The sequence below is a fragment of the Episyrphus balteatus genome, chromosome 2 (assembly GCF_945859705.1).
Source record: "Episyrphus balteatus chromosome 2, idEpiBalt1.1, whole genome shotgun sequence".
In the NCBI taxonomy this organism is placed as follows: domain Eukaryota; kingdom Metazoa; phylum Arthropoda; class Insecta; order Diptera; family Syrphidae; genus Episyrphus; species Episyrphus balteatus.
Genome location: NC_079135.1, coordinates 50,762,074 through 50,785,135, shown reverse-complemented (window position 1 = coordinate 50,785,135; position 23,062 = coordinate 50,762,074). Strand labels below are relative to the sequence as shown.

The 23,062-nt window shown below is 29.0% G+C and overlaps 1 protein-coding gene across 2 annotated transcripts in view; it reads left to right on the top strand.

The window, feature by feature from the left end:
- The first annotated feature begins 1,800 nt into the window (after positions 1-1,800).
- Positions 1,801-23,062, top strand: part of LOC129911172 (ankyrin repeat domain-containing protein SOWAHB-like) — a 170,250-nt gene continuing 148,988 nt past the window's right edge. The window contains exons 1-2 of one of the 2 annotated variants that reach the window (XM_055988881.1): positions 1,801-2,190; positions 2,327-2,991. In XM_055988881.1, coding sequence (XP_055844856.1) covers positions 2,064-2,190; positions 2,327-2,991 — 792 coding nt within the window. In that variant the 5' untranslated portion in view covers positions 1,801-2,063. The remainder of the gene's footprint in view (positions 2,191-2,326; positions 2,992-23,062) is intronic. The other variant, XM_055988882.1, reaches the window with a different exon arrangement.

Genomic DNA, 23,062 nt, shown 5'->3' with positions numbered 1-23,062 from the left:
TGGATTATTTTTATACCACAGGCGTTTGAAAATTTTCATAAATTTTTTTTTCACATTTTGCATCGAAAAACAAATTTCAAAATTTTGTTAAAGAAAAGATGCAACAGTTATAAAAACTTTTAACTTCTTATGTAGTGAGCCAATTATTGTAGAAAATTATAAAAATAAGAAATTTATAAAATTCATTCATTCGTGGTTGTGGTTAAAGAAAACGTAAGATGATGAAATTTAATGTACACTGAACGAAAAAAAGCTAATATTTTCTAAACTGGTTGCGATAGAAACTTTTTCTATTCGGTTTCAGAACAGTCAAAAGTGCACCTATCAGCCATTTTAGGCTTATCCATTTTCTACCGGACACCCTGTATAAAAAGGAATTTTTAGACAATTTTTTTTGAAAATCGTTGGAGCCGTTTTTTTTTTTAAATAATATTTTGTAGATATATTTTTCAAAAAAAAAAATTAGTATGTCATTTTGAAAAAATAATTAAAAAACACACTAACCAAAATTTCGAAATATTTCACTACGCAGTTTTCAAACAAAAATTTTGAAAAGTTTTGCATCCAATTATCAAAAATTTCAATATTACGGACGGTTGTTTTAACGCTTTTGGGTAATTCAATGAAAAAGTGGACACGAATTTTGAACAAATTATGCAGTCTTTTTTACTTTTTTTATTAGCAAATTACTATTTACAAACGGCAACTCTTTATGCAAGTTGCAAGAAAAGATTCTTTGTTGTATTCCCTTATGGATAGACATAAAATTCAGGGAGTTTAATAATCTTAAAGCATTTTTATAGCATAAGCTTGCAAGAAGAATTTCACATGAAAATGACGGAAAAACAAGCAAACTGAAAATATGATAAGTCTAATAGTGACGATGACAATATCCCCCCGTGAGTGCTAAAATAAGTTAACATTTAAGCAAGCTTCGTTACACACTATTCGATTAAAAAAAAACTTGAGTGAAAATGCATCTTTTCTTTACTTTTGGAACCACAAATCGCAGGTAACATGAGTTACCAAAATAATGTAACGTGAGTTACCTAAATATTTTAAAATTTTTCCTCGAAATATTGAAAAAATGTTTGGTTTTGTCACTCATATTAAAAGCTTGTAATTTTGTATGTATGGAATCTCCATTGAAAACAAATTGAGATTCTTAATTTCACATGAAAACTTCATACTCTTAAAAATCGTGTCCGATTTTTGTAACGTGAGTTACCATCAAACTTTTATTTTTCCCAAGCAAATGTTAAAAATAAAGACAATTTTTTTAGTTAATTATGAAAGTAATAGTTATGCTCCATTAATTGATAGTAATTTCGTATCAATTTACATTAAAATTGAAAAAAAAAAAATTATTTATGTGTTGGAAATTTTTGTGAATGTAACGTGAGTTACCATGGAATTGCCCTTTTGCATAAACAAAAAACGGTTGGTTCTATGGCAGGTACTGTTAATAACGGTTCTAAAAATATATTTTTTTTTTCAAGAGATGCCCCGTTTCTTAGAATTTTGGATTGTATACTACACATATGAGCGCATTATTGGAAGATCTACCATGTGCTCTTTTCCTTTGGAAGTTGTAAAATACTACTAGTAGGAGTATTTTACTTACATGTTTAATTGAAAATAATAATCCACTAAACTGTGACTACTTTGGCAGATATAGATACTAAAAACTACTCATTCATTTTATTACTTTCCTTTTTTTCTACACTCAAAGTTAAAACACCTTTCCCACTAATTACTCACTTCTAATTTAATTAGTTAAAATTTATTTCATCATGTTTTCATTCAATTTATTTCAGAACAAAATTAAAACAATTCGAAATACATTTTCTCAACAAATCAGAAATTCAAATAAAAAGTACTCCCATCAAATTTTAGTACTTTTAGTACTCACATCCATATCAATGAATTTACTAAGTGCACATCGCTGACTTGCGCTTTGACGTTTCACCATGGCTTTTTGTTTGCAAACGGGTTCAACTGACAGCTGCTGCTGTCACACTGCATGAAAACGAAAAGTGTAAATAATAAAAAAAAAATCCACAATGGAGTCACCAAAAGAATTATCTCTCGTTGAAATCCGTAAATATATGCTTGCAAATGGTTGTAAAGTAACAAATCATGCTTTAGTTAAACACTTTAAGAAATTCCTAACAAATCCCGATACACAAAGTAAGTATAAACGTCCCAGATTTAATGTAAATTGCTTCAGCATTTTGACTCGCCTCACGAACATCGTGTGATTCATTCCCAATAGACAACTTGTTGCACTGATGTAATCGCCAATATTTGTTTAATTCCGTTTTAGGTGAAGCTCGTAAACAATTCAAAACCTACGTAAATATATTGTCCACAATTAAAAATGAAAATGACCAAAAGTATTTGATTCTACGAAAGAAATATCTCCACGAATGTCCAACCGAGGAAATGGCACTTCGCACTGAAGTTGTCCCCAGCAGCCCCGGGGCAATGTCACTCGTTTCCGAGGGTCTAGCCTCGCCATTTAGACAACCTCCACCTTACAAACCACCTCCAGAGGTGTCCTCGCCCTTGGCAGCCAAATTGCCAGTCTTGCAGCCCGAAAGTGCCGATAATTATCGCGATTGCATAAATGAGTTCGCGGCCGCTGTACGTTTGATTGACTCTGCTTCGCGTCCGCGTGAAGAGTCACCTCCTGCCGAAAAGGAGGAGACCGTCGATGATGATGTAAAGATGAAAATTGCTGAAAGTGAGAAAGTTCCGGCTGCAAAAGTTAGGCGCGAAAATTCAATCGAAAGTGAAAACAAAGAAAATGTTGTGCGTTCGTCGATTTCCTCGTCGGACACATTTTCGTCGTTGGAAAACAGTGAGAAGACATCGTCGGATGCTGAAAATCCAATAAGTGTTAAGGAAGCCACTCGTAAGTTCAATCGAATGGCTTCCGAAGAGGAGGCGAAGATTATTTCGCCACCAACCAAAAAGAAACCTGAAAAGGTAAGTTCATTTCATTGACTGAATATAAATTTTATAAAAGATGTATCATAAATGTGTAAATTGTGGGATTTGGACAAAGGATTGGAACATGTGCAAATGTCCTCGTAGAAAGTCCTTTAAAAAATTTAAGTTCCATTGACGGGTTCATTTTGTTTTCTTTATTTGTGTTATCATTGAACAGATGACTTGGTTAGTCACACTTCACACATTGAATCAGCAGCGTTGCCAGATACAAATTTGTATGTTGATGGCCAGCTTTAAATTTATTTTTCTTATTTGATTTTTCAATGAAGTGAATAAAGGTAAAAAGTCTTTAAAAAACACTGAACCAAAAAGGTACATAAAATTAATAAATTTGTACATTAAATTAATGTAAAAATTCATGGCAAATGAGCTAATGTACAAATTCATTAAATTTAAGAATCTTTTTATGAACAAATTCATAAGCGAATTAATCTTTCTTAAAATTTAAGAATAAGTTCTTAAATTTTAAGAATTCTGTTCATAAAGGAATTCGAAAATTTTTGAACATGATTCAAAATAAGTACAAGTGACCTCAACTCCAAAATGTATAAAGCGTTTCGCCCAGGTACGACATGTTTAAGAAAAGTTTCTTAGATTTTAAGAATAGTTTCTTTGATTTTAAGAAAAATTCATACAATTTAAGAATTATTTCTTAAATCTTTTTTTTTTTTGCTATAATTTAAGAATAAAGTTTAAGAAAAGTTTCTTACATTTTAAGATTATTTCTTAAATTTTATTTTAATTTTTTCATAAATTTCGTAAAAATTTAAATGAAATTTTGCTTATATTTTATGAAAAAAATCATAAAAACTATGAATTTTTCTTAAAGTTTTATGATTGCTTTCATAAAATATAATACACTTTTCATTAAAATTTATGCAGTTATTTATATAAATGCATATAATACATTACCATTCCAAGCCTTTAATTTGTTCCTAAAAAATTGTATTCTAAACAAACAAACAGCAAAAGAAAACAACACAAAATCTAAAACAAAAAAATGAAAATTGTTTTTAAAAATAAAAGAAATTATTAAGTGTTTAAACGTTATAAAAATGTTTTATTGATCACTATCACTATAAATTTCACTATAAATTGAATTTTTAATTTAATTTAACTTCTTTAATGGATGCATCATCTGGAAAGATAGAAAAAAGTTTGTATTAGTGAAATGAATATGTAGTATTTGGTTTAAAAAAATCGAAATAGCTAGAAGGTTAAATTATCTAATTCTTACCTTATTGTAATCGGCAGCATTAGACTCTGGAGCTGAAAAAAAAAAACAATACAAAATTGAATAAGTTGGGGAAAGATATACATAAATATAAAGAATTTAGGTACCTATGAGAAATGTTGATAATATTAAGTTAAAACAAAATTTAAATATTTAGAGAAATAAAATAAAATGCAACACTTACTAAATTCCATATTTTCTTTAGTTTCCAATGACAATTTCAATTGTACAGGATTTGTTGAGAATCGCCTTTAATATGGTTTTTATTTTGTGTTGATTTTTCCTCTTTTGCCGGTCCAAAGTTGAAGATTACGTACGTGCCTCCATATTTCACAAAAATATAAAATTACGATTTTCAATTTTAAAATATGTTCCTATAACAAAAAAAAAAATATATGTATTTAATTAAAAGAAAGCAATTTTTAACATTATATGTTTTTATACTTATCTGAGTATATGGGAAAGATGCAACAGGAACCAACAATATTTTACACTTTTGAAATGTACTTATACTCTTGAAAATTGTCTACGTGGTTAAAATGCTTAACACTATAAACAATATTGTCTTATATTCACAAACTTTTATAACTTGTTTCGGCAACGACCGTCCACTTTGAATATCAGATTTCAAATTAAATCCTCAAAGAAATCTTTCTAAGGCATATATTCAGAACAACAGTTATTATTTTCTAGATTGATGAAAAAGTACATAGACTTGAAGAAAATATACTTAAACAGTCAAAACGTAAGAATTTTTTCATTAATTATATGTATATTTTCATAATATTTAATGAATTAATTTTTAAATTTTGGATAAATATGAATTTCGAACATAAAAAGTATGAACAGATTCTTAAATTTTAAGAATAAGTTCTTAATACCGAATACAGGATAACGGTAAAATATTCCTTGTTTTTCGATTAATGAAAAAATACATTCATTTTAAGAAAAAATACATTCATTTTAAGAAAAAATACTTAAAAACACAAAATTTATGAACTTCTTACAAATGTAATTTTGAAAATAGAAGGGAAAAAGTCAATTTTAAAAATTATTTTAACTCAAAATACAGCTGAATGGAAAATAATAGTGAATTTCATTCATAAAAGTATGTCCAGATTCTATGATTCAGCAAAATATTCTTTCAAATTGGAGCTAGAAGTTTATGAATTTATTCATAAACTTTCGTATTCCTTCTTAAAAAAAATTCATAAAAATATTTTCCATAAGAAAATTTTTATGAAAAATGATTCTTAAATTTTATGAATCTTTCTTAAAACTAAACTTTTTTTTTAAGAATTTGTGCTTAAATTTAATGAATTTTTCTTAAAAATGTATGAATTTTGGTTTATGAACGAGATTCATAGTTTTTAAGAATAATACTTTTTTAAGTGTAAAAAATTTAGTTTACTTTTTCTGAATAGTATTTATTTTAGAAATTAAGAAGTCATTTGGAGAAATTGTAGGTACAGCTGTGTTCAAAATAATAGTAGTGCCTGCAACAAAATAACATTTTTTATATTTACGGTGCTTCTATGGTTAAAAATTTAATTTCTTTGATGTCAAAGTTTGTAACGGTCAATTACTAATAAATGTATCGTAATTTTAAAATGAAAAAGAAGGTGCCAAATAATTTTTCATTGATTTTTGGTTGTTCTTTCGAATTCGAAATGTTCAAAATAATAGTAGTTAAAGTTATTTTTTAAGAATTTAAAAGCGGTTTATAACTTAGAATATTTATTTTTGGTTTAAAAGTAAGTACTCATATAATTTGAATAATTTTTCAACAAAAAACGATTTGTTTCGGTTTTAATCTATTTAAAGTTCGAAGAGCAAAACACTGCAGTTCGGATAACGGAAACTTATACGAAAGCTGCTTGAAGAAGGGAAAACCTACTTGGAAATTCAAGTTTATATTAGGATGCTCCCCTACAATGGTAGCCAATGCAATAAAGTCAACGAAAAGACCGCCGTAGATGACAGGCGTATTGTCCAGATGAGCAAAGTTGAGCCTTCTGCATCGTTGTTTCACATCCAGAAGGCTTTAAGCCTGGATTGCAGTGCAGTGAACATTCGGAGGCGAATGTTAGACACTAATTTGTACGCTTGAAGCCCACAAAAAGTTCAGCGAAACATGTTAAAAAGCGTATCCAGTTTGTAAAAGACCACATAAACTGGCCAGCAAAGTAATGGCGTAACATATTGTTTACTGATGAGAGCATATTTGTCCCCTTTGGTGGTACTGGATCTCCACAATACGTCCGACGTCCACCCAATACGGAATATGTTCCAAAGTATACGACGGAAACAGTTAAACATAGAGGGTATTTAAGTATTTTAACATATTTCTTTGTTAACAGAACTTTTCGTGGGCTTCAAGCGTACAAATTAGTGTCTAACATTCGCCTCCGAATGTTCACTGCACTGCAATCCAGGCTTAAAGCCTTCTGGATGTGAAACAACGATGCAGAAGGCTCAACTTTGCTCATCTGGACAATACGCCTGTCATCTACGGCGGTCTTCTTTCTTTTTCTACCGCGCGTTTCGGGTCTTTCGTTGACTTTATTGCATTGGCTACCATTGTAGGGGAGCATCCTAATATAAACTTGAATTTCCAAGTAGGTTTTCCCTTCTTCAAGCAGCTTTCGTATAAGTTTCCGTTATCCGAACTGCAGTGTTTTGCTCTTCGAACTTTAAATAGATTAAAACCGAAACAAATCGTTTTTTGTTGAAAAATTATTCAAATTATATGAGTACTTACTTTTAAACCAAAAATAAATATTCTAAGTTATAAACCGCTTTTAAATTCTTAAAAAATAACTTTAACTACTATTATTTTGAACATTTCGAATTCGAAAGAACAACCAAAAATCAATGAAAAATTATTTGGCACCTTCTTTTTCATTTTAAAATTACGATACATTTATTAGTAATTGACCGTTACAAACTTTGACATCAAAGAAATTAAATTTTTAACCATAGAAGCACCGTAAATATAAAAAATGTTATTTTGTTGCAGGCACTACTATTATTTTGAACACAACTGTACCTGCTCTTAGAGTTGATACTTAAATTTTCAAAACTTTTTTATACAAATTTGGTAAATGAAAATCACAGATTCTTGAATAAATTTCAGTTCCAAAAAATGTAGGTACCTATGCAACTTGATTACTTTTATTGAGATGCAAATATAAAAATCGTTAGAGCCGTTTTTAATGAAAAACTCTTTTCTATAAATAATTTTTTGAAAACAAAATTAAAAATCTTAATTTAAAAAAATATATAATCTCCATTTTCGAAAATTAGACTGTTCAATCCACAAATTTTATATATTTGATTTATATCTATTAGAGCTAAATTTATTAATTTAAAAAAAGTACTTATAATTTTCGAAAAAAAAAATAAATGTTTCATCAAAAGATAGATCTTACAAACATTTAAATTTTTTCATAAAAATCTTTTAAGATGTTTTTGAAAAAATTAAACTTTTCCAAAATTGGTACGAGTATAATGGGCGGTACCGTTCTTTTCGCCATAAAAAAAAAATAGTTCCAAAAACTCTTCTGGAGAATCTCCAAGTGTGACAGTCACCAGCTTGGAGACTCTTCAGAAGTATAATGAAAATTAGAATGCATGAGGACGTATACATAGATACAGAAAAAAAAATCGCATAGGCGCATGGTAGTACAAACAAAGAATGGTTAGCATATCATTTTTAATATTCAATTTTTTTTTAGGTTCATAGTTTTTATTGATTTTTTTTAGAAACGTCTTGCGCTCTGTATCTTTCGAGGCCCCTAAATCCCGGGGGCCCTGTTAGCTACGCCCCTGCCAGTAATGTTATTGTAAGCGCAAAAACCCTCCAAAACAAAAACATACGGTGATAATAAGGCATATTCCACAGAATAATTTTCAAGATTATTTTACAGCTGAACTTCACCGCTTCGCTTTTTATTAATATAATATTAAAGTGGGCATGCCATTTTGTAGCAATTATATTGATCAACATCTAAAATCTATCTAAAAATTCAATGACCTATTATCTAAAATTTAACATTTCAAAAAAATGCTTTGTATTGAAAATTGAATAAGTCACTTGAGAGGAATTCAGAAATAAAATAATTAACCTTACTGCAAAACAAACATTTGAATTTTTTCATCAACATTTTAATGAGCCGTTTTTTGAGAAAAATAAACTTTTCCATTAGTGGTTTATGTGAGAAGGACATCTCCGTAAAGTTACAACTGTGACCTAAAATTTTTAACTTGTCTAATTCGTTTGTTCAACTTTTGTCCATCCAAAATTATTGTTTGTCCACCCTTCAAAAAAAAAAGTTTAGAGCAAATTTGTAATATGAAAAGGCAGAGCTTGATTCAAAACAAATCACTCTTGTTTGATATTTCGTTGAGCAAAGGTTGCCTAGCACTAACGTTCTCAAAAAAGTATCACACCAAGGGGAGTGGCTTTGATTGTAAGCCAACCTTGAATCGTTTAATTATTTTTTTTATTATTTCCGACGTTTTCTTCAAAGCGCCTAAATATTTTACAAAAAGTAGTTCAACGCAGTTTATGGTTGCCAACTCATTTATTTTAACGTAATTTAAATTTCTCAATTATTTTATTAACAAAATTGTTTATATTTATATTTGAAAATACAACAAAACGTCTTTTCATTCATCTTTGTTGGTGATTAAATTTTCTTTTGTTTAATACCTTTGTTCGTTTATCTGTTCAACGTTTACTGCGGTCTTCGGACAGTATAAACGCCTCAGAATAAATAAACAAAGCTGCGATTTCTAGATTTGTGACAGATAATTTGAGAACTGGTACTACACAATAGTGTGTAGTCACACCCACAAACATCAAGGACGAAAACAAGGACCTACAAAATTAATTTTCAGTATGCTCATTGCACACTGGTGTATGCTTAACTTTAGTTGTGAATTTTGAAAATTTGTATTTTGAATATCATAGGATGGATAAATGATGATTTTTGGTTTGTATTCGTTTCTCGAGGTGGACAAATGATGGCCGTTTAAACTTTTGAAAAAAAAAAAATTTTGGAAATTTTAGAGAAAAAAAATTTATAATTTGTATGAAAGTTGTTATAAAAAATTGTTTTTGAATATCTCGTAAATGGAGGGTGGACAAATGATGATTTTTGGTTCATGTAAAGAACTCAAGGTGGATTTGTAAATTTTAGGAGATTATAATATTTCACTGCAAAATTTGTTTTTTTTTTTAATTTCTCCAAAACGAAAAATGAAAAAACGATAATATTTCGTACATGTGTATAATGTATATAAACTCGAAGTGAACAAACGATTACAATTGGTTTTATACATCTATATCATAATTTCGCGTTTTAGACGATTTTTCATTTTTCAGACTTCCTATAAAAAAAGGACTTGGTAGTTCTGTTAACTACCTTTCTGAGATTTCTTAATTTTTCGCAAACGATTAAGCGCATTTCAACAAAATTTGTATACAGAAGCGTTTAAGTAACAGTAATAAAAAAATTTTACATAATTTTCATATTTTGTTTAAAAAATTAAATATTTTTTTTTTTTTTAATATTAGCGTAAGCGATACAGTTATTGACACCCATAAGGAATTTTTCAGTTTACACAGCTGGCAAATATAATTGGTATGGATATGTGAAACTCTTAGTACATTTTTAAATACCTTACTCAATTGTTTTTCATTATATTTGTATTAAAATCGTTTAAGAGATTCGTGATATTGTTAAATTTTGATTTTTTTAAAACTCTTCCAAAATATATAATTATTGACACTCTTGTACAGCTATTGACATCACTTATTTATACAATTATTGACATACTTGTACAACTATTGACACCACATATTTATACAATTATTGACATATCTTCAAACAGACAGTTGGAAATACAAATTACGATTTTTTTTGTTGAGGCTGATTTAAGTCATTTTCTTAAACCTTTACGTGGCACCCTTTGAAGGGTGTCGGCTCAAAAATGCCTTAAACTAGCCGTTCGCCTGTTTTGTGGCCCAAATGGATTTTCCTTTTTGTCTTCTTCAAGAAAACCCTTGACGGCATAAAGTACATCCTCTCCCAAATAACATTTCAGTTTTGATAAAGGTATTACCGAAGATACATTTCAGCTTTTGTTAAACTTTAGTTAGGTTGTTGGGCATGGAAAAGGGCAACGTTTTACAAGTTAGACCCTTTATAAGAATGAACTTATAAGGTCTAAAAGAATCTTAAACGAAGCTTAACCGAAGCTCTATCGAAGCTTTTAGATTTGAAAGATAGTTTATAAATTGACTAACCAAGCTTATCCGAAAAACAAGCTTTCTTCGGTTAAGGTTCTTTAGGAGTATTCAAACAACTTACTACAAGTTGTTAAACAAGTTCGAACTACTATAAGCAATTAAATTCTGAAGCAAGCTCAATACAAACTGTATCAAAAGTGGTACCTGCGAGATTTCAATTGTCAGAAGCTGTTGTGTTAGTTGAGTAGTTCGAGGAATATGAAAAAATTTGGCTGCAGCATTTTGGACATCTTTTGTATCAAGAGCGTTTTTCGAGGTCCGTTTTGGTGTATTTCCTAGTACATTAAGGCATTTTTCCAGCTTAGTATTCATTTAAAAGAGTGATCTAATTATTGACACTCTTTATTAGTACAACTATAGACACAGTGTCAACTTTTGTACTCCAATACAAGACAGTTATTGACACAGGGGTGTCAATTATAGAAAATGTTAAAATCTTAAGACAGTAGTTGACACCCCATTTTATTAAATATATAATAAGAGAAAAACAATAAAAATACATTAAATCGTTCTCCAGGACATTAAATTTCATATATTATAAACTTTTATGATCATACTTTTACTAAGTACAACATAATTATCGACTTACATGTTAAGACTCCTTAACGAAATAGACACTTTTTTACCAAAAAAACACACTCTCGTAACAGTGATGTTTACGTTTCAAAATTTAAAACAAAATTGAGTAGCTACCTCCCAACTAAAAACAAAGAGTGAGAGAATAAGAAAGAGCGAAGAAATTAAAAAAACGGTTTATATAAATCGTTGCGATTTTTTCCTATAAAACCTTCTTTACGAAGAGGGTGTCAATAACTATATTGAAATTTTGCAGTGTCAATAATTGTATCACTTACGCTATTTCTTTTTGAAAACGAATGATTTTTTTTTTAATTTGCTTTAAAGTGTTGGTTAATACATAATTTCTTAAAAATAGCACACTTGTTTTATATTTTGAAATATGTTAGACCCAATGTAATACATATTTGTATGTATACAAAATATTTAAACAAAAACGACTCAACTGATTTCAAACTTTTTTTTATAAAATTTCGGGTACATACCGATATCAAATTTTCTAATGTTTAGAAAACCAAAAAATGCTTTTAAAGAAAAATTATTTTTAACATAGTAAATCAAAATTTTCAAAATTTGTTGTTAAAAATAAAAATGAAATAAAAAAAAACGGATTTCTAGGGAGTCGCCCAAAGCCTTATTGTGCCAAGTTTGAAGAAAATGCATTGCCTCAGTTGTTTATGCTGTAGCTGCAAAAACATGCAGAGCCCACTTTGAATTGCAGAACCCACTTTTTCGAATTCTCTATCATCGTAATGGTATGCCTGATTTCTATGTCGAGTTGGATTTATTTACGAATTCTAAACTTGCCCTATCGCAAGTAAAAAAAATTATAGCAAATTTTTAACATTTTTTTTTACAAATTTGACCTACACTTAGGAGCAAAAAAATGGAATCAAACTTTTGCGTTTTTTTAAAACGTTAATTGGCCAGGATGTAATTGACATACATGAATGTTAATTGCACCATTAAAAAGCTTGAAACAAAGGCTTTAAATCAATGCTAGGAACTTTAAAACCCGTTCACTTTATAAGGATCCAATCAACATAAATGAAGCATGTAAGCAAAAAAAGACTGAAACTGAAACAGAGAGTATCTGGAAAATTTAACATTTTAAAAAAATTAAGTGCAATTTATTGACAGATAGCTATGATACTATCGTATGCATTTTGAAGTTTTTACCAACAATTAAAAGTAAAAAATTCAAGCTTTTAAATGAGACCATAAAACTTGAAGAAACATTATTTTATCCATTGCAATTTTTGTTTTAAATAAAAATTATCTTTTTTGATTCCGTTTTTTTGCTCTTAAGTGTATTACCTATATTAAAGAAAATGAAAGGCGAAATTGTTAAACTTGGAAGAAAATTGATTTCATTCAAAAAATGTTAGATTTGAATTTTTTGCAAGATAGAGAAGAAGTTATGTATGTAGTGTGGTCCAAAAACGAAAAAACCCTTCTATATTTAGTAGGGCTTTTTGAAACATTTTACCATTTAAGAAGAGCACAGTTTTTTCTAGATTCTAAGTTACACCTTTTCTTTTAAATTCTAGCATCGTCAATTTTGAACCGATTTGATGAGTACCTATTTTCATTCATTTAAACCCGTTCAGACTTTGGATCAGCAAGTTCTACTATGACTTACTAAATGTAATCAAATCTGACTGAAAGCACTCTTTCCATACTGTGAAGTTCTCTACGGAACTGTAGAAACTAGAGAACTTTATCGTGTGTTCAAAACATAAAATAAACCGCTAAAAACTATTCCAGAATTTTCTACTTCAAAGTAATATTTGACTCAACTATAAAAAAATCATTTTTTTTAAGCTTAAATTCAAATAATTCCAACATAAATGAATAGAATACATACCAACATACCTACATAGGTACAACTGTTGAAAAGTGCTGAATGTTTTTCTATCCTGCATACAATTAGATAAGAAACATTAAATACATTATTGCTTCTAGTCTAATTTTTGCTGCAGTGGTATTTTGGCCTAGATTTTGTAAAATCAATTAATCTTCTTCTTGAACTTTCCTTGTCATCGCATTTGTATGAGAAAGTAACAAGCCTTCTATTGTTTGAAGATAACATTGAAGATCATGGGACACATAACTTCTACTCTTATAACATGGTCTCAAATAAATTGAACTCCATTACAGATCCATCATCGCTAAACGACTAATTGTCTACTTTGTGTCAGCAAAAGCACTTGACATCATGAAAGTCTTGCAAATAGCTCTGTTTGTACCGTTTCAAGACAGCTTTACGTCAGAATGTGTACACCTCATTTACAAACCTAACATGATTGGCGCCAACTGAGATGATGCCTCAGGTATAGGATCGCCTGCTTTGTCTATATAACTGCAAATCTTTTCTCCCGTCTGCCACGCTAAGTTATGACAACCAAAGACCTTATCGTCATCTCATCTTAAATAAACTGGCAAAGAGACTGCAATTAAAAGCCCGTCAAATTCCAATTGCTGAAGGTAGACCGTTTTAATGTCAGGCACCCGCAAAATAATCTCTCAACGCTTCCCGCACTAAAAACGAAATATGCAAATTTTTCGCAAAAAAATGATTTATAGCATCGTTTAATTGAATTCTTGTCTAGCTTTTAGCTTCACTGAGTCGAAAAATCGCAACATCTCAGGCAGTTGTTGTTCCCCATGTGCACGGATTTCTTTCAATTATATCCACACACGATGCGACGACGACGATGACGGTGCTGAAGACGACAACAAGTCCAGCTACACTAGCAAACGACGATGACGCCGATGATGACGGCGCGAACGACTACGACTACTTCCATCCAATCCCAGATACTACTTAGATGGAGAAATTAAGATAACAATTCCCGAGGAACTATTTTAATTGCATTCACCAACTCGTTGCATGCCCGCGCACAAGACATCAACTTTTCCATTTTTCCAAGTGCGCATTGAAGTTTTAAACTAGGCCTCCAGCTAGAGAGCAAGAGCAAGCGTTGCCATTCAATTATACAGAATATAATTATTTCAAAATGAGCAATATAAATTTTCTTAAAATGTGATTTAATGCTTTGAAAAAATGCAAGTCACGTGTGGATGGACCGTTATACTACAAGTTGCTTCAAATTCTAAGCTTTTTGAAACTGCAAACACAAATTTATGTTTTTTTTCTTGCTCTATACCTTGGAGACTGACATCATTATCCCCCAAAGATATAAAACCTTTCAAAGAAAAGCCCAAAAAATCCATGATAAAAACTTATTCATACCCCTTCAGAAAATGTTGAGTATGGCTGCGTCTATAGCTGCGTATATAGCAAGTATTGGTTTCGTGTCAAAAATTTGTTTTGAGGTTTTAATCAAAATCAACATTACGATGATGGAGAAGCCTGAAACATGGGTCTCGTAATTCATTCCGTCCGTCTGTGCGTCCATCTGTAAACATTTCCACAGCCTAAACGGGTTGACAGATTTTCTTCAAATTTGCTACAGATAATTTTTTTGGAGTTCTGAAACTTGTTTTTTTTTTTTTTTTATATCTTGCTTAGATAAAATGTATAATTTTTTTTAAGTTTTTGCGATTTTTTCCAAAACGGCATTTTTGGTTTTTCTCAAAAAGTCAAATAACAAATAAAAAATGTTCATGAACAAAAATTTGTCCTCCATGTCGGCTCTTCTCGTATTAAAATTTCTTTAAAATTTATATGGAGACAGTTCCTAAAATCTGCAAGTTAACTAATATAAAAATGCTTTGAGCTGCAAGAGCAAGTACGTGCGACCCAGTCAAGCATATTATTTTTATTAAATCTTGGATGTCAGCCAAAAATTATAATTGATTAAAACAAAGGGACAATATTAAGTTTTGAATCCTAAAAATCGATAATTTTCGAGAAATAATTTAAATAGTTTAAAAAAATACGCAGAACCTCAAAAACAATCTACTAGAAAATAATCTGTTCTTGACAAACAAAAAATTCATTTAAATAAAAGTTTTAGGTATTGCAAATAGAAAAAATATATAGGTATTGTAAAAAAAATACACAAAAAAAAGATCACTTTTCGAATTTCTTACAAAGTTCATTACACATGAGCTATAAAATGATAAACACTGGTCTGCAAGGAAATAAAACTATATTTTTCTAAAGGATTTTTGTATGCTGACTCCGAATCCGAAGTCGGAATTGACCTAGCACGTCACGTTTTTTAGATATTCCCGTTAGAAAATCTCAAAAACCCATTTTTTTTGCTGTTTTCGAAGAAATATTTTGACATAATGGTTTTTGGTTTTTCTCAAAAAGTCAAATAACAAATAAAAAATGTTCATGAACAAAAATTTGTCCTCCATGTCGGCTCTTCTCGTATTAAAATTTCTTTAAAATTTATATGGAGACAGTTCTTAAAATCTGCAAGTTAACTAATATAAAAATGCTTTGAGCTGCAAGAGCAAGTACGTGCGACCCAGTCAAGCATATTATTTTTATTAAATCTTGGATGTCAGCCAAAAATTATAATTGATTAAAACAAAGGGACAATTTTAAGTTTTGAGTCCTAAAAATCGATCATTTTCGAGAAATAATTGGAAAACACCCGATCTATTCGAATAAATATAATAGTTTAAAAGAATACGCAGAACCTCAAAAACAATCTACTAGAAAATAATCTGTTCTTGACAAACAAAAAATTCATTTAAATAAAAGTTTTAGGTATTGCAAATAGAAAAAATATATAGGTATTGTAAAAAAAATACACAAAAAAAAGATCACTTTTCGAATTTCTTACAAAGTTCATTACACATGAGCTATAAAATGATAAACACTATTTGCAAGGAAATAAAACTATATTATTCTAAAGGATTTTTGTATGCTGACTCCGAATCCGAAGTCGGAATTGACCTAGCACGTCACGTTTTTTAGATATTCCCGTTAGAAAATTTAAAAAACCCATTTTTTTGCTGTTTTCGAAGAAATATTTTGACATAATGTAAACTTTTTCAATTAACATTGTTACGGTTTATGAAAGAATTTTTTTTTCAAATTCAGTTTCAATCTTCTCAATATCTCTTTTCTTCTCCGAGATATCTTAATTTAAGTAAGTTTAGTAGGTTTGGCATATCTTACCATAAAGAAACTAATCTCTAAAAATTAATATATCTTTCTCCTAGAACGAATATCTTAAAATCCTGACGTGATAGAATTTTTTTGACTTCGGATTCTAATGGTTTATTACAAATAAGATATTTCTAAATAGAAAAATAGTATATAAAATTACAAAACACGTAAAAATTTTGTTTAATGTATTTTACTATGGTTTTCTTTACATATTTGATTTTAAATATAATGGGCATTGATATTTTACATTCCCTATACAGGGTGATTCAGGAGTAATGTGCCAAAAAGCTAGAGCGTGTAGGTTAGGTCGAGACAAGAAAAAAATCGTATGGGAGGGGGGGTCTATTCCCCCTCGTTTAGCGGGTTATTTTGGAAAAAAAAAATATTAAAAATCAACGGTTATACATACAATGACGTGCTATACCTTTTTGTAAAGCCAAAACCCTAGTCTTTTACAAAAATTCTAAACAAAGCTATTTTATGACACAGTTTTTGAAAAATTTATTATAAAAAATTGGAAAAAAAATTTCAAACTAATTGTTTTCAAAATTGTATGTATGTAAATAAGTACTAATTTAGTTTTTAAAATTCGATGCTCTTATTTATTTTTAAACAAAAAAAGAAAACCAGAGTCAAAAAGATCTTGTCATTTTCGAGAAATTAACAAAAAAAAACCAAAACTACTTTTTTCTAAAAAACCTCTTTATTTTGTGTTTTTACGTGGCTGGACTTGTTGATAAATTAATTTATGAAACATTAACCATTCGTCAATTATAAACATTCAGACTTAAATAAGGATACAATAAAGTGGTAGTTTTTTAGAAACTACCAAAAATTTTTAAAAATAATTTTTACAAAAATTGTACCCGATAGAATTTTTCTGAAACCAGATTTAGATTCAGGAAAGTCTAATCTTTCATAATATCAAAAAATTATTTGAAGGAGAAAAAAAAGTTAAATTTTGCAGACCAGTGTAAATCAAAAAGCTTCTTTAAAGTCAAATAATCATCTAAATGTAATAATAAACACAATTTGCATTTAAATAATTTTTTCATGTCAAATACAAAAATCGAGGTTTAAATCAAAACCAATATTATGAGGAAAGAAAAGTAAAAAAAAACGCGTGCGCCATGCCCTCCCTCCGTCTGTGCGTGTTTAGGCCTTAGCTCTGCAAATCCAGCTAAGGCCTAAACGGATGAATGGTTTTTCTTGAAATTAGCTATAAAGTAGCAAAAATAAAGCAATTCCGTTTTTATTTCGGAAAAAAAAGTCGACTCTTCCCGTATAAGTTTTTTAAAAGGCCAAAATTTAATGTTTTTAATGGTTACTTATACATGCGACCCAGTCGTCTATTTTACTTAGGTTGTAAGAACATCAATTAAAAAATTGCATTTGGAACTAAAAAAATGCATGGCAAATAAAAAATAATTGCATTATAACCAATTGCATAACAAATACAAAATTTTTGCTATTTAAAAATATTGTATTGCAGCCGTAAAATATTTGCATTATTAAAAAAAAATAAAAAAAAAAATGTTTTCTGCGCTGAAAAAAAAAAAATAAATGCGAAATGTGTGAATTTTTGCACACTCGTCGAATTTTTTTCAATGTTGTTCAAATATTTGAGTTGAAATAGATTAAAAAAAAAAATAAATAAAAAGCTAATATTTTTCAAAACCGTTATATACAAATTTTTTGTTTTATTAAAATATTATGGATACTAAAACGCTTCATTAATGAGAATGTCGGAAATGATAAGTACCGTTTCATCATTTTTTTTATTTAAGAAATATGATCTTATTTGTAAAAGTAAAACAATTTTTCTAATAAAAATTGTTAAAGTCTGTCATGAGAATCGAGATAATAAGATTTGTATTTTGGTCGTTGTAGCCGTTAATTTGAGTGTTTATTTATTATTAAGCCCTTATTTTCACATTGTATATCATCCAAATGCCAGGTCTCATTGTTATTTCGAGTTCGATTTTCTTGTGCGAATCCTTAAAAAGTTCCTATTTTGTTATTATTTTATCATCAATTTGATGGGAAAATACGTCATGATAACATGACAAATAAAGCAAAAGGTCGTACGAACTTGCTCTAAGAGTTCAAGTTGCTTAAAAAAAATGTTGAAATAAAATTTAAAAAAATTAGTTCTTCATAGGAAAAAACAACGTCTTAAAAGAGTTTGAAATCCAAAACGTAATATAGGGGAAGGTGGCCTAAAATGCCCCCCCTAAGCACTGAACCAAAAAGGTACATAAAATTAATGAATTTGTACATTAAATTAATGTAAAAATTCATGGCAAATGAGCCAATGTACAAATTCATTAAATTTAAGAATCTTTTTATGAACAAATTCATAAGGGAATGAATCTTTCTTAAAAATTAAGAATAAGTTCTTAAATTTTAAGAATTCTGTTCATAAACGAATTAGAAATTTTTTGAACATGTTTAAGAAAAGTTTCTTAGATTTTAAGAAAAGTTTCTTACATTTTAAGAATATTTCTTAAACTTTATGATTTTTTTCGTAAAAATTTAAATGAAATGTTGCTTAAATTTTATGAAAAAAATCATAAAAACTATGAATTTTTCTTAAAGTTTTATGATTGTTTTCATAAAATATAATACACTTTTCATTAAAATTTATCCATTTATTTATATAAATGTATATAAAAATTAATTCCAAGCAAACAAACAGCAACAGAAAACAACCCAAAATCTAAAACAAAAAAATGAAAATTGTTTTTAAAAATAAAACAAATTATTAAGTTTTAACGTTATAAAAATGTTTTATTGCCCACTTTCACAATACATTTCACTATAAATTTAATTTTTACACTAATTTTTGTTTTTTAATGGATGCATCATCTGGAAAGATAGAAAAACGTTTGTATTAGAAAAATGACTATGTACTATTTGGTTTAAAAAATGAAATAGAAGTTAAAATTAACTTTACCTTGTTGTAATCGGCAGCATTAGGCTCTGGAGCTGAGAAAAAAAAAACAATACAAAATTGAATAAGTTGGGGAAAGATCAAAATATAAAGAATTTAGGTACCTATGTACATCATATAGAATAATTTGAGAAATGTTGATAATATTAAGTTAAACAAAAATTGTATATATTTAGAGAAATAAAACAAAATGCAACACTTACTAAATTATTTGTTTTGCGAACATGATGTGTTTGCTTTATTTTGCAATGAAAATTTCAAGTGTACAGGATTTGATGAGAATCGCCTTTAATATGGTTTTTATTTTGTGTTGATTTTTCCCCTTTAGCCGGTTCAATAAAATATCTAAATTACGATTTTCAATTTTTAAATATGTACCTATAAAAAAAAAATTTAATATATTTAATAAAAGAAAGAAATATTTAACAGTTATTATGTTTTTATACTTATCTGAGTATATGGGAAAGAGGCAACGGGAACCAATAATATTTTACACTGTTAAAATGTCTTATACTCTTCAAAATATTGTTTTTTATTCACAAACTTTTATAACTTGTTTTGGCAACGAGTGTCCACTTTGAATATCAGATTTTAAACTAAATCCTCAGAGAAATCTTTCTGAGGCATAGATTCAGAACAACAGTTATTATTTTCTAGATTGATGAAAAAATACATAGATTTTAAGAAAAAATACTTAAACACTCAAAACGTAAGAATTTTTTCATAAATTATGTGTATACTTTCATACAATTTAATGAATTAATTCATCAACTTTGGAAAAATATGAATTTCGAACTTAAAAAGTATGAACAGATTCTTAAATTTTAAGAATAAGTTCTTAATACCGAATACAGCATAACGGTAAAATATTCGTTATTTTTCGATTCATGAAAAAATACATTCATTTCAAGAAAAAATTCATTCATTTAAAGAAAAAATACTTAAAAACAACAAATTTATGAACTTTTTACAAATGTAATTTTGAAAATAGATTTTTTCAAATTTTAGAAGGGAAAAAAAATTAGTTATAAATATTTTAACTCAAAATACAACTGAATGGAAAATAATAGTGAATTTCGTTCATAAAAGTATGTCCAGATTCTAAGATTCAGCAAAGAATTCTTTCAAATTGCGGCTAGAAGTTTATGAATTTATTCATAAACCTTCGTATTTGTTCTTAAAAAAAATTCATACAAATATTTTCCATAGGAAATTTTTTATGAAAACTGATTCTTAAATTTTATGAATTGTTCTTAAAAAAACAAAATTTTTTTAAGAATTCGTGCTTAAATTTAATGAATATTTCTTAAAAATTAAAGAATTTCGGTTTATGAACGAGATTCATAGTTTTTAAGAATAATAATATTTTCAGTGAGGAAAATATCCTATATCTCGAAAAACAGTAGCATTCAAACTTAAATGCTATATACTTTTCAAAGTTTAATATATTACTCTCACATTTTTTTCATTTGCGAGTTGAAAAAGTTCCAAAAAGTATTTAATTTTTTTAATTTTCAAGACGTCTACAAATTTCACTGATCAAATTTACCCGGGTAAAATGGCACACTGTCCAAACATACGTGATTTTAAATGCAAAATTGAGTCAAACGGGCTTCTTTTTCATTTTCTTGGAACAAGTGGTGCTTAATCCCCCCAGATCTTTCATCGAGTCATTCAAAACCCAGTTCATGTTGGTTGCTCGTCTCGTTTTTGTAGTTTTTGCAACTTTGAGTGTTTTGGATGCTTTTTTCCAGGTTTTTGACAGAATCAAGGGCTTTCCTCAGTCCAGGACTTCCTCTCTGTGCATCGTTCATAAATAGCAACTATTTTCACTTTAAAAAAATGAAAATGTGAAAAAAAATTAAAATGACATGTGAAATAGGTATGCCATTTTACCCGAGCACTAAGTATGCCATTTTGCCAATTTTGAGTTTTTTCAATTTAATTTTTACACCAAAAAATTTAAAATCGTTTTAAACCAACTTATTTCAGTACATTATTAAGAAATACTTCATGCGTACACACAATAACTTCTTTTTCGAAAATACAATGTTTTTTATACTTTTCTTTTGCAAAAAAAATTTCACAAAATTTTAACGAGTGTACTTTTTGATGTGGATAGAGACTGTTTGGCCTGTCAAATTTCAAATAATGGCTTGAAGTTCCTGAAATTTCGTATATATGTTGGTTTTGCCAGATAAACTAAAGAATCGCATTCATAAAACTTTCTAATTATTTTCGATTCTACGATTTCTAGCAAGGGGGCCATTTTACCTTGGGGTGCCATTTTAGGCCACTTTCCCCTACAATTTGATTTCTTTTATTAAAAGCAAAAAAAAAATCTAAAAAGTTATTTTTTCAAAATTTTGTTTTAGATTTATATTAGCTTTGTAATATATGCATTTTATATAAATACATCACTGAGGGAAAAGCAACCATAAAACAACATAAAATCAATGAAAACCACATTGATTTAACTATTATTCGGAATGATTTTGTGTTGAAGATGAGAATTTTAAAATCAACGAGAGAAAAAGTTTAATTTTTGATGGTTTCCTATCTTTAAGTCACATAAATCAAAGTAGTTCATCTTTGAAATAAAGACGTTTCAACTTCAAATTATTTTTTCCCTCAGTGTATAGGTATCACAAGTAAGAAAACATATTTTGAGGACTAAGCTGATATATTAAAATTCACTTTCATTTGGGGTAGTTAAAATCATTGTTTTCCATAGAAATATAGAAATAAAAAAAGCCTTACGCCAAGCTGGAAAGGTTTTTTTTCACCTAGATGAAACTCCAATGTTATAAACGTATGTTGAAAACTTCAGAATTTTAAAAACTTTATTTCCAACTATAGGTACCCTAGAAAAATTCATAACTCTAAAAATTTGAACCGTTTTTGTATTTATGAAATTTTTTTAGGGTGGAAGTGGAAATATTAGTTTTCACTTCTCAGTTGACTATATAATAAATAAAATAAAATTAAAACAACTGCCATTACTGCATTCACTTTACTTCTATGAGAATGTATTTTTCATAAACTTGGTGCCAACACAGCTCGTCACTGTGTCGCAACTCTGGCGAAATTCATCTGTATGAATTTCTGTTCGGTGTCACTGTTAAAGTCATGTAGCAGCAGGCGCGGAACTAAATAAGTCCATTAATTTTATTATATGGATGATAAAACCGTCCTTGTTCTGGTGGTCCGAATCTCGTGTTAATAGTCAAAATAGTCCACTGATGGTCGCGATGTGCGAAGTGTTTTTTTTTTGTTTTTGTTTGTTTGTCGGGTGTGAGCTCAGTAACATAGCTCCATATGCATGACTCCATAGAGCCGGCACCCAGCAACACTCCTATAATAATCATCGGGGGACGAATAAAATAGACATTCACATTGGTGTATCTTTGTACTTTTTCTGTTTTACATGTTGTAGATACGTGTGTGCTGCTTCATGATGGGTCCGCTTCAGAGCGGTAACCCAAATTGAATTCAAAGCACTTTTACTCTCCAAATGGCCAAATGGCCAAGAGAGAGAGGTGGTCGGAGAAGGTCGTCGGATCTAGGATGGGTCTATACTTTACTCTAGCTGATGGCATAGCCATATTTTCCAGAGAGTTTGAGTACAAAAATTTATTTCGAGTGTGACTATTTGTGCCCTTGTTAAGTTTCGGCTAAAGATACATCAAACTCATGTTAGATCATAGTTGCAAACATGCTATTAAATGGGAGCGAACAAGGTTTGAACATTTATTTAGCACGGACGGACATGAGATTCTTGAGATGTTCTTTTTTGCTGCTGCTCCCTCTTCTTCCCTCCTCCTCCTCCTATTTCTTTTATTTTATTTTTGTCTCACTTTACATAGACAAATG